Source organism: Artemia sp. Qi Xiang Cuo, chromosome 2 (assembly GCF_049724085.1).
Source record: "Artemia sp. Qi Xiang Cuo chromosome 2, ASM4972408v1, whole genome shotgun sequence".
Taxonomy (NCBI): domain Eukaryota; kingdom Metazoa; phylum Arthropoda; class Branchiopoda; order Anostraca; family Artemiidae; genus Artemia; species Artemia sp. Qi Xiang Cuo.
Genome location: NC_142795.1, coordinates 50163099 through 50176100, shown reverse-complemented (window position 1 = coordinate 50176100; position 13002 = coordinate 50163099). Strand labels below are relative to the sequence as shown.

Genomic DNA, 13002 nt, shown 5'->3' with positions numbered 1-13002 from the left:
AGTTTTTGTGATTATTTCCTCGTTACCAAACCCCTTTTCCCTTTTAAGGATGTGTGATGGCTTAATGAAAAGCCACTGCCCCTTATGATTTTTTCTTAATTCGTCTCACTTAGTCGGTCAATCCTTGAAATATGTTTTCGTCTCAGCTGGCCTTAGAATCGTTGGCTTTATTTTGATGATTCTGTGGCTGAAAAACTTCTTGTTCACCAACTTACAAATTTAATTTCCTGACAATTAATATTGGGTAATTCTGAAACCACCGACAAGCTACTGATATTCTGATATCGTAGGCAACAGTCTGGATATGTTTGTGTTATATTAATCTACGACCACTCATTCTATATTAAGTAACTGGGAGAATTACATAGGAGCCACATCACTCTTTACTAAGTACCCCTAACTGGCGGCACTTGGTAAACATGTTACTGGCAAGCATCAGTTACTGCAGTCTATACGTTCATCAAAAATTCACTATGCCATAAGTTTGCCCGTAAGCTAAGGCCGCATCCAGTGGGATAAGGAGTTTGAACCCCCCACGGAAATATGTGTCCGACTCGTAAAAACGTAACAAAATGCATATAAACAAATTTTTGATGCTTTCTTTTGAAGATTCTTTTAACCTCCTCCCCTTAAACAAAAATCATGAATACAGCCTTGCCGTCAGCAGATTCAGTTAGTGTCCATATACATATGTTTGATTTGGGCAGATATAAGATGCTGCAGCAAATTCACCAGTGTAATCGTGAATAGCAAGTTATAATGTGAAATATGACTTTAAGTGTCAAGTGTGTCATGGCAAATTACCGTAGAGCTAAAAATACACTGACAGACCATAGTGCTACAATTATGGTTCGTTTACACATTGCGAAAATCCATCCGGAAATCCGTCCGTTTCTGTTCGAACTATGGTTAAAATAACGCTGCGTTTTAAGGCAAAGATTTCAAAATATTGCAACAGCGTCACCTAGAGTCAAAGGGGTGAAAGGACTTGTTATAAGCCATATGGTTGATATCCCCTGTAGCTATCATCAAAACATCAAAAAGGGTATTATGTTCTTATAATACCCTCTTCTGAAAGCTGTTGAGCAATAGAGAGCCAAATGACACCGTTTTTCTTAGTTTTCTCATAGCCTGGGTGCGCAGGATCATACAAACTGGAGTAGCCTTGAACCAAAGTTATAAGATCGTGTAGTTTTGATAATCCATGCTCATGGCTTTATTTATTTAAAAACCTTGCCAATATTCCGTCCTGATTTGACCAAGACGTTGCGGAAAGCAAGAGATTTTTTCTAGCATGAAAACGAACGGAATTTCCGCATGGAGTGCAAGTCCGCATGAATTTCCGCAATGTGTAAACGAACCATTAAGCTCTTAGATATAACTGACGAAAATTTGACCACCGGTCATGGCAAAGGATCAAAGGTGACGAAAGCTTGTTATTTGGGCAACGTTGAATTAAGGTCTCGAGACTGTACAGCCCATGAGCTTCAATTCTCATAAGTATTAATAAGATTGAGTTTCTAGATTAGGAGACTGGTAACGATAGCTCGACTGTTTGTGAATACCCTTAGCTACAGGGGAGAGATCACAGCATAGAGACTGGGCCTTCAGAAATTTTCTTATTGCTTGACTTAACCTCGTTGACTAAACCTCGAGCTCGTAAGCACTTTAGTAGTGGTGACTAAACCTTGTTACAAGTGATAATGAGTAGAAAACTACGGGTATTGTTTGTCTTTTACTCTCCAGTTCTCTACAGCTGTAAAGACCAATCAAGAATAATTTTCCCCGCTTTAATGTTGTATTACACCGATGAGATTTCCTGATGGTAAAACTTCACCAAAAGATTATGGATAGTATTTGTATTAAGCTTCCGAAGAAGAATATGAGGAACCAGCATGAATTTCACCTTCCATGCGAAAAACTAATGGTCACGACCGTGTTTATTGGTTTTAGATTATTCAAGGTGAAAGGGGCCTACGACCACATTTCTGTCAGTAACGATTATATGAAGAGAATCCTTGAAGTGATGATATCATCATTAGGAGGGTCCAATCTAGTCAAAAGTCTAATGGCACTATCAAAGAGGACAAAGATTCGTGACTTGGTTGAAGCTCCGAATCTCTCCGTGGCTTTCAGAAAAAGTACTCGTCCCTGATGCCATGGACATTAGCTATTTCACAGAAGGTACTGTCCGTGTCATCTAATATGACAAGCTAAATACCATCATGTTTTTTATTACATTAGCGTGCTTTTTTACTACACTTTCAGGGAGTTCAGAAGTTTTTGTTAAGAACAAATATCAATATATAAATTGTAGATACTTATCAATTAATATAAATAGATATTTATTTGTAAGTTGTTTCAGACTGTCTTGATTACTGTTACTACTAACAACAACTCAATGCAGCACCAAGCCACTGAGGTCAATACAGCTACATACGCTCCTCTTACGTCCCAATATTTCAGAGCCTCCCTCTCTACGCCACCCCAAGAAGTTCCTACTTCTTTCAAATCTCTCCTTACGACATCCTTCCACCTTATTAAGGGAAGACCCGCTGCTTTTGTTGAACTCCGAAATTTGATAAGAATACTAAGCCACCTGTAACTTAATGATGACTTCTATTCTTGAAAAACGACTCAATCTCTTTCAATGAAGTTCAATTCAGTAAAATTCTACAACCCGTGGAATTTTCTAAGTTCTAACTTAGTTTCGTAACGATTTGCGGTTCTTGTTGAAAACAACGGAAAAGGTCTGTTTATTGTTACAAAATATCTTCGTTTTTGCTTTTTAGGGCGAATTCACCGTACTTTTCGACTTTCCCTGGATATTAAGTCTTCATCAGTGTTTTAAGGCACAAAATGAAGATCAGGCATACTTAATAAGTGGTTTATTTTCATGAAAAGCCAAACTTGGTAAACTAAAAGCTGTTTTCACTTGGCAAGCTACACCAAAAAAACGCGTTGAAGACAGAGATTTAGCCTAGCATAATAGATGCATAAAAAAAACAAGTCAACGCTGTTTATTCATCACCCAAGCCAAGAAAGTAAACAAATAATTTTACAGTGAAGAGAATTGTGAATTTTGGATACCTTATATTAGCCTACATGTCGATTGGATTACATAAATCTTAAACTGGTAAGATTTGTGTCTAGTAAGAATGCCTGTAATAAATATGTTCAGCAAATAACTAACAGCCTATGTGCATATGAAGGCAGATAGACTACCTTAAATTACCTTAAATCACAGCTTGGAGTGAAATAAGGACTTTCGATCCTGTTGAATCACTCCTTATGATGACTGTTGTAGTTGGTTAAGTTCTGGTGGAAGATTCTGGTGCTTCCCAGTCAAACTTCCACGGTGTATCTTTCCAGTCAGCATCCAGATGGCGTTTGAAAGCATCTGTTGATTCAGCAGCAACAGTGTCCACCTTGAGGTTATTCCAGAGGTTCTCAATACGATTCAAGAAGAAATTGCATCTTGCTCCAGTTGTAGCGTGATGTTTGCGGATTCGTCTAAGGTGTCCTTGTGTTTTGTGGGAGGTGTCGATCTCCAGGATCTCATTTCCTCGATTGGTTGAGAGGAGTTTGTGCACCTGAATCATGTCTTCACGTTTCCGTCTGTATACTAAGGAGGGGAGGTTGAGGTCCTTCAGCCGTTCACTGTATGTCTTGTTTTCCATGCTAGCAATCATCTTAGTGGCTCTTCATTGGATTTGCTAAAGAACTGCTTTGTCCTTTTTGAATCGAGGGGTGGCCAGTATCGTCCCCACCTCCAGTCTAGGTCTTACTAATTCTTTGTAGAGTTTGGTGATTACGTGTTTACTCCTACTGGTGATGCTGTGTTTGATGATGCCTAGGGCTCTACTAGCATTGGCTGATATTTTTTGTGAGTGGGAGCTGAATTTCAACTGGGAGTCAACAATGATACCAAGGTCACTCTCCTCCTGGACAGGCTCAATTGTGTGGTGAATTCCCGAGTTTTGGGTCATGAGGTACTGATGTTTGGGGTTTTTGTGTCCAAAGTGTATGACCTTGCATTTTTCTGCATTGAATTCCAGCAGCCATCTTTTGACCTAGGAGCACATGTGGTTGAGATCAGTTTGAAGGGATTGGATGGAAGAAGAGGTGTTGGCAGGACCTATGAGTTTCGAATCATCCGCATATAGGGTGGTTTTGTTGCTGGTGATGAGGGGTAGCTCATTTATGTAGATGTTGAACAGGGTGGGGCCCAGGACGCTGCCCTGGGGAACCCCACTAGTGACTTTGATTTTGTCAGAAAGGACATGGCTATTTGGTCCAGTTATCACTTTCACTTGCTGTGTTCTGTCCCTCAGAAAGTCCTCTGTCCAACTGACCACTTGTGGACTAACAGATAGAGTAAGTAACCTGTGAATGAGGAATCGGTGATAAACCTTGTCAAATGCTTTGGCTAGGTCAAACAATATTATATCCACAGGTAATCCGCTCTCTAGTAGGTCAGTTACAAGACTATATGACTCAAGAAGGTTTGTGTGCACCGATCTCTTTGAGCGAAAACCATGCTGACTACTGCTGATAAGTGAGTTGGCCTTAAGATGGTTAATGATATGCTAGTTTATGATTCTCTCAATGACCTTGCATGCAACACATGTAAGGCTGATAGGTCTGTAGTTTGCTGCGGAAGTTTTGCTATCCTTCTTGTGACTTGGTATGACTATTCCCTTTTTCCAGTCCCCAGGAAGCTTTCCCTGTGCCAGCGACAGATTGAATAGTTTTACCAGTGGGGCTGATATTGCAGGGCTTAATTCCTTCATTAGTCGTGGGCTGAGACCATCAGGTCCCGTCAATTTATTGGGATCGAGGTCCTTAAGCTGTTTGGTTACTTCTTTGATTGTGACTGGTGAGTGTACCATTGGGAAGGGAGTGTGAGCCTGTTCTGCTGGTGGGGGGTTGATTGGGGGTCATCCAGGGAGAACACTGAGGCAAACTGCTGATTAAGAAGGTTTGCTTTTTCAGAGGGACAAGAGGATAAAGAGTTGTTGCTTACCAGGTCTGATATCGTGTGTCTGCCTGGCTTCTTATGGGAGATGTATTTCCAGAATAATTTTGGGTTTTCCTTGACGTTTTTGGCCAGTCGTTCTTCATAGTTTGAGGTCAGTTTTATAGTTTCTTTTTTGAGGAGGTTCCTTGCAGTTTTGTACTGCTCGTACAAAGCTGTAGTCTTTTGTTTCATGTAATTCTCCCAAAGTTTTTTCTTCCTGTTGCCTAGTTTCTTGATTTTTGGGGTGAGGAAAGGTAGAGTTTTGGGTTTCTTTTTCCATGTTACGCTGGTGTGTTTGGCTTGGCTCTCTAGTAAGGTCTTTTTTAGAGTTAGCCATGAGGCTTCGACATCTTCTGATATAAGTGTTTCCAGGTTAGCATCTAACAGCTCTTCCACCATCATCTTGTAATTTGTAAAGGATTGCTTGGTATATTTTGATGGTTTGGAGTTGAGTTGAATAGATGAGAGAACTGGCATGTGGTCACTTGAGCCAATTGGACTGAGAGTGTGTGTGTTGATCACCTTTTCCGGGTCATTCGTTATGACTAGGTCCAGTATGGAGGGATTTTGTCCTGGGCGCATTCTTGTGGGCATAGTTACTGTTTGGTACAGAAAGTTGTTGGAGAGGGCTTGTACTAATGGGTTTTGTTCAAGGCTTGACTTGGTCATACCTTGGCCATCTACCCAAGACACCTTTGGGAGGTTAAAGTCCCCTGTCATGAGCAGGGTTGCCTTTGGGTAATTGCATAGTATGAATTGCATCATTTCGGCAATTGCTGTTTCAGAGGACAGCTGGCATGGGCTGCTGGGGCTCCTGTAAATTGAGCTTAGGACAAACATTTTGTTAGGTAGGGACAGGGAGACCCATGTAGCTTCAACCCAAGGTAAGTAAGAATTTGGGACATAAATTTCTTTTACCTGGAATTCCTTGGAAGCTAGAACAGCCGCTCCTCTTCTGCAGTTTGGATCAGACAGATTGCTGAATATGTTGTATCCAGAGGGGCAGATTGAGTCTTCTGTCATTTGAAATCTTGAGTTCTTGGGGCAAATTTCTGTCAGAGTTGCAATGTCTATCTGACTTAGTTGGAGCACTGTTGCCAGTTCCGGCATCTTGTTGGTAATAACATCAACATTTGCCGTCATAATGTTCACAAGTTTTTGGGTGTGTCTGGGCGAGTTAAGGCGAGACTAGGCCTAGGCTATTTGTTTATTGTGGACAGTAGGCTAGCCCAGGCTTAGTTGAGATAGGCAGATCAAACTTTCAGCAGTGTAGCCTATATAAAGCCAAAATCATGCTCTTTCTGAAAATTTAGAGTTCTTTCCAATAGGCTACTTGGATTGGTAGGCTAGGTGGACACAACATTGAACATATATTTTTACGCTCTTTCCTAATATGCATAAAGACTACTGATTCCAGGTATTTGAACTGCTCTCTAGAAAGAAACATGTTAATAAAATAGAACTAGCCTAGTGCCATTAGGCTATAGCCTATTTCTTAATTTATGCTTTTTCCAAATATAAGGGACCCTGGTAAATTTTAAGAAGAGCAAATCTCCAGAAGGAGATATGCTAGAATCAAAAGAGAGGCATTTTTAGATTGCTAGTTTTATGGTTGTTTTTATGTTTTTTTTCTTTTTTTTTTACAATTCATCCTCAACCACCCCCTAATGATATTATAGCTCTAGACAGTATATAAAAACTAACTTAAAATCAATGACATTCTTACTTTAGCCTATAATATGCAGTATATTTAAATTAATCATATAATCATGTTTTGGTCAATATATACCAAATCATATTATTAAGTTAGGACTTGAGTGAAGGCATCATTTGATGCCTTTTTTATGCTGATTATTAATATAATAAGCATTTCTATCGGAAATGAATTCCAGCCCTCCCCCTATATATGACAATTCAGGGGTAGGTTAGGTATAGCCTATATCGGGGGGGGGCTGAAATTCATTTCCGATAGAAATTCTTATTATATTCATAATCAGCATAAAAAAAGGCATCAAATGGTGTATTCACTTTATTTGAAACTCAATAATATGATTTGGTATATATTGACCCATGTTTTCTTTGATTATTATTCATATTTTAACATATTTAACATTGGCTAGTATTTTTTATCCAGCATAATCACTTAGTCTAAACTAGACATCTCCAAGTCCATACCAACCATTATAACTGGTTTTAAAACATCAATCAATAGAAAGAACAACAAACAAATGTGTCATTGGGGGTATATGCTCTGTGAATATATAGGTTCTAAGGAATTCATGAATTTCTTAGAAAAACAAGGAAAGAAGTGAAGATGAAGATTGGGATCTAGCTAGTAACTATCAGCCTATAAGTCTGACATCAGTTGTATATAAAGTACTTGAGGGCATCATAAACACTGCACTGGTCTCCCACCTTGAGAAAAACCAATTGCTTGGCAAAAACCAACATGGTTTTCGAAAAGGCCACTCAATTGATACTAATCTAATTGAGTCATATGATTTTGTGACTAGACTCTTGGATACTGGTCAGCCAGTAGATGTCATTTTGCTCAACCAAGCCAAAGCCTTCGACAAAGTCCAACACCAACAACTAATTTTGAAATTAAAGGCATATAGAGTGCATGAAGATATAGTAGCTTGGATAGAAGCCTTTCTAACTGGTAGGACTCAGAGGTTGTTGGTATACAACTGCAATGGCAATGCTGTCTTCTGAACTGCTACCAGTCACAAGTGGAGTGCCACAGGGCACCATCCTGGGGCCCACATTATTCAGCATGTACATCAATGACTGTACAACAAACCTGAAGAATCCTTTGATGCTATATACTGATGACTGCAAGCTTGTAGGACTGGCCCAGAACAACCTAAATCTGTCAACTATTCAAGAAGATCTGGACAGACTATCTAGATGGTCATTGGATTGGTGTCTACAGTTCAATGCCTTAAAATGTAAAATTCTACATCTTGGATGCAATAATCCAAAACTTGCATATCACATAGGAGATGCCCAGCTTGAGGCAGTCAGTAAGGAGAAGGACCTGGGGGTTATTGTTGACAGTGGCTGAAGTTTCACTGCCACACATGAGCTCAAGTTGCTAAAGAAAACCAAGCCCCTGGCCTCATAAAGTGAACATTTACCACCAGGAAGTTGGGAGTGATTACAAAACTGTACAAAGCCATGGTCTGTCCTCACCTGGAATTTGGCATGACCTTAGCCTCTCTGTACTATAAGATGGATGTGAAAGTACTTGAGTGTCCAAAGAAGAGCAACTAAGCTTATCTCTGCAATCCAAGACAAATCTTACAAGGAACATCTCACCTTACTCAAACTTCCTACCTTAGTATACCATAGGAAAAGAGGAGATGTAATAACAACTTTTAAGTTGCTAGAAAATGACCTATTAAGTCATGTCTTTTCCCTGTCCTTCTCAACTACCACAAGAGGACACACCAAGAAGCTGCAGGCCCCCCATTTCATCAAGAGAGAGCGCCAACAGTTCTTCTCAGTCTGTTCTGTCCCACTCTGGAACAGCCTATCCAAAGCCACCGTCCAATCTAAAACTCTAGAAGCCTTCAAGAAAGGAGTTGATCTAGACTGGGTCAACGCCAAATGGAGGCTGAACTGGGATGTCAAATCATAACCTTGAAACACCAACAGCAAGATTTCTACAGGAGGCTCAACACCACCTTATCTTGCTGGACATGCGATTTAAGGTAAAAGTTCTCCCCTTGCAAAATGTGTTAACTAGGATTATTCTGCATATTATGGAGTAAGAATTGTTTTCTTAAAATGTTTCCTTATGTCCAGCTGTGCTCCTAGGCTTAAAATACTGGTTGGCTAATTAAAAGATTTGTATATATATATGCACTGTCAAATTAGCCATCTGGTGGTATCCCTGTCATTAGGGCTAGGCATATACATTTCCATTCAAAGGGGGTGCATTAGCAGGGTATAACAACTATTATGTTGAAAAGAAGCATAAAATGAGGAATCTAATGGTATAATTTTTATTTTATGTTTGTTTTATGTAGCCTATAACTTCATGCTAAACTGAGGAGCAGCTGGGGATGAATTGTCAGAAACAAAATCATGAAAAAGAGTATAAAAGTAGTAATCTGATGAGCAGCTATTCTAAACCCTTACTGGGTCCCTTAAAGTGACCAATTGGCTACCAGATACAATCTGAACTATTTACTTATCTTGTTTCTACAAGTGTAATGCTTTAAATTACTCCTATTAATCCCCCTCCCTGATGGATAAACTTACAGTCAACTCTATGTATTAAAACTATATTTTGTAATAGCACAACTATTTCTTCTTTATCAGTTTATAGCAAATACTAATTAATTGACAGGAAGAAGAGAGTTGAATTATTCTAGAGACTCATATCCATCTTAGAAAGTAGTTGAGATAAGCAACTGCAACTTCCAGGAATACATTCTAGGGCTAAAATATACTCTAGGAGTATATTTTCAAGCTACTATGTCTACCCTTTCCTTCTTTAGTCTAAGAATGTTACAAAGAAGACAGGCCTGTTTGTTTCCTTTCTTAATTTTGACAAAAGTGTCTCACCTTACTTTTAGAGTTTGTCTCTTTTATTTTGGCTCTAGGTCTGGGAAACAATTCTTATGATTTCAGTAGAATTTGAAGCCATACAAAGGCCTTTTCCTTTAGTTTAAAAACAGGGATGGTTTTAAATGTATGTGCCACCACACAGAAGGTTTAAAGCTGCACTAATTACAGGGGAAGAGGATGAAAAATACCAATCAGGAACCCCATCTTCCATTGGTCCTCTCAAGTTCTAGTTCCCTTTTTAATAGTCAAAAGTGATCAGAGGGCAACTAGACCCCCCCCCCCACACAACCTTCTTTCCCCAAATGCATCAGATCAAAATTTTGAGTTACTTTGTTCAAAATAGTCCAAAGATGAGATAAAAAAAACTTCAGGGTTGACACAACCCCCAAGAACCTGGGGGCAAGGGTTTTTAAGTTATGTCCAAGGGGTATATTAGGCTTTTTTGGAAGGGGTAGTTGTATAAACTTTGGAGGGGGCTCATTTGATTTGAAATTGAATCTTCTAGTTCCCTTTTTAAGAGTCAAAAGTGATTAGAGGGCAACTAACCCTCTGTACTTTCTTTTCCCCTAATGCATCCAATCAAATTTTAGAGATAGCCATTTTGTTCAAAATAGTCCAAAGATAAAACTCCAGGGCTGACATAACTCCCCAGAATCTGGGGGTAAGGGTTGTAACTTATGCCTCAGGGCTATATCAGGTTCTTATGGAAAGGGTGGTCATATAAACTTTGGAGGGGGCTTATTTGATTGTAAATTAAACATTTTAGCTCCTTTTAAAGGGTTAAAAGTGATTGGAGGGCAACTAGCTCCCCCCACCTTCTTTTCCCAAAATGTATCCAATAAAAATTTTGAAATAGCCATTTTGTTAAAAATTGTCCAAAGATCATATAACAGTGCCTTTGAGTTTGGCACAGCCCTGCAGGGCCTGGGGGTATGGGTTGTAAGTTATGTCCTGGGGCATATATAGTTTTTATGGAAAGGGTAGTTGTATAAACTTTGGAGGAGGCTTATTTGATTAGAAGTTGAAAATTCTAGTTCCATTTTAAGATTCAAAAGTGATTGGAGGGCAACATTGGCAAACAAACATGGACAGAAATTAAATAAATAAAAGTTCCATTAAGGAAGTCTGTCAACAAAAAGCAAAGAGCCATATTAAACTTGAGACCAGCAGAAATAAGTTCTTATGATAATATAGTTCAACAGGTAACTAAAAAATTATAATTATATATTTTAATTCTTTAGTCTACCATGTGAAAAACTTGAAATGTTCATTTTATTAACCAATAACAAACTTTGGTAATGAAATGAACAGAAATTAGTTAAAAAAAAAACTGCATAAAAAGAAGTTTTTCAAAGAAAGTCAAAGAGACATATTGATCTCAAGAGCAACAAAATTAATTCCAATTAAAGTTCAAACTCAAAACAAACAGAAATTGCTATTAAAGATTAATGAAACTAACAATCTAACAATGAAACTAACAATTTTAACAGAAATTAAAATTAACAATCATAGCAAACATAAAGATAATAGGTGCTATCTCAAAATTTTGAGATAGCCATTATGTTCAAAATAGTCCAAAGGACAAATAATTATGCCTTTGTGGTTGATAAGACCTCCTACAGCCCCAGGGCTTTAATTTATGCAAACTGTCCATTCTTAAAATATAAGGTGTTTATGGAAGGGATGGTTGCATAAACTTTGGAGGAGGCTTATTTGATGGGAAATCAAAATTTCTTGTGCCCTTTTTAAGAGTAGAAATTTGTCAGAGGGTAACCAGCTCCCCCCCCCTCCTTGCTGCCTTTTTATCCCAAATGCATCTAATCCAAATTTGAAATAGCCCTTTGTTCAAAATAGTCCAACATTCAAATAACTATAACTTAGGGGTGGAAAAATTTCCCTTGGGGCAAGGGCTGTAACTTATGTAAGTTGCCCATTGTTTACATATAAGGTTTTTGTGGAAGATGTGGTTGTATTAACTTTGGAGAAGGCTCATTTGATTGGAAATTGAAACTTTTGGTTCTTTTTGAAGGATCAAAATTGATCAAAGGGTAACCAGCCCTCACACCCCCTTTTCTGCAAAGGCATCTGGCCAAAATTTTTTTCTAAATAGTCAAAAGGCTGAATAATTGTGTTTACAGGGTTGACCCTCCCCCCAGTCCCGGGGCAAGGGCTATGAGTTGTGCAAGTTTCTTATTGTTGCTTTGATACTTGGATTTACTGATTTACAGGGCAAGAGCTCTAAGTTATGCAAGTTGCTTATTGTTACTTTGATACTTTGTTTGTTTTGATACTTTTTTTATGCTTTGACACTTTCTTTACTTTGATACTTTGCTACTTAGATGCTAGTTTGATGAGATGTTGAAAAAAAAAAAACGATTTTTGAATAGGGAATTTTGAAAAATTGAAACTTTGGCTATCAAAAACGAACCTCAATGAAAATCAGACCATCAGATTCAGCGTATCAGAGAACCCTAGCCTACTATAGAGGTTTCAAGCTCCTATCTGCTGAAATGTGGAATTTTGTATTTTTTGCCAGAAGAAAGATCACAAATGCATGTTTATTTTTTTATTTTTTTTTTTTTTCTCAGGGGTGATCGTATCGACACAGTGGTCCTAGAATATCGTAGGAGGGCTCATTCGAACGGAAATTAAAAGTTCTAGTTCTCTTTTTAAGGGACAAAAAAAAATGAAGGGCAACTAGGCCCGCTCCCTCGCTCATTTTTTCCCAATGTTTTGAGATAGCCATTTTATTCAGCATGGTCGAAAATATGATAATAATTTCGTTTAGGATGACTTGATTCCCCAAAGTTCCCGGGGGGGGGGAGGGCTGAAAGTTATGAACTTTACCCAATGTTAACATATAGTGTTGGTTATAGGGAAGTATACAGACGTTTTCAGGGGGGGGGATTTTTTTCTGGTAGTGAGGGGGGTGGGTGGGTCGGGGGTTATGCGGGAGGATCTCTCCATAGAGGAAGTTTTCTTGGGGGAAGGGACATTGTTATCAAGGGGGTACTGGATTTTCCAGCATTATTTAAAAAAAATAATTAGAAATTAAATAAAAAAAAACAACATTTTTTTTCAACTGAAAGTAAGGAGCAACATCAAATTTTAAAACGAACAGAAAATATCACGTATATGATTGGGTTCGCCCCCTAGTCAACACCTCGCTCTTTAAGCCAAAGATTTTGTAGTACTTTCATAAGAGAAATTTATAAACTATTACTCATTATTTATAAACTATTATAAACTCATTTATTCTAATTAACGGCCTTTGTAATTAAGGGGTCATTTTTAAAGAATTGGAACAAAATTCGAACTTTAGTGTGAAGAGCGAGGTATTGACTAGGGGGCAAACCCCCTAATATACGTATTACAAATATATGAATATAGAAGTTCGTTACGTA

The 13002-nt window shown here is 38.4% G+C and overlaps 2 protein-coding genes across 4 annotated transcripts in view; one reads left to right on the top strand and one right to left on the bottom strand.

Annotated features, from left to right (window-relative positions):
• Positions 1-3003: 3003 nt before the first annotated feature.
• The window catches only part of cno (adherens junction formation factor afadin), a 148239-nt gene continuing 138240 nt past the window's right edge, over positions 3004-13002 (top strand). For 2 of the 3 annotated variants that reach the window (XM_089101622.1, XM_089101608.1), the window contains exon 1: positions 3004-3136. The gene's annotated coding sequence lies outside the window, so the exon portion shown is untranslated. The remainder of the gene's footprint in view (positions 3137-13002) is intronic. The other variant, XM_089101615.1, reaches the window with a different exon arrangement.
• On the bottom strand, positions 4859-6163 carry LOC148955334 (uncharacterized). Its single transcript, XM_089107026.1, has one exon. It carries the CDS (start codon positions 6161-6163, stop codon positions 4859-4861), a length of 1305 nt encoding a protein of 434 aa, XP_088963152.1.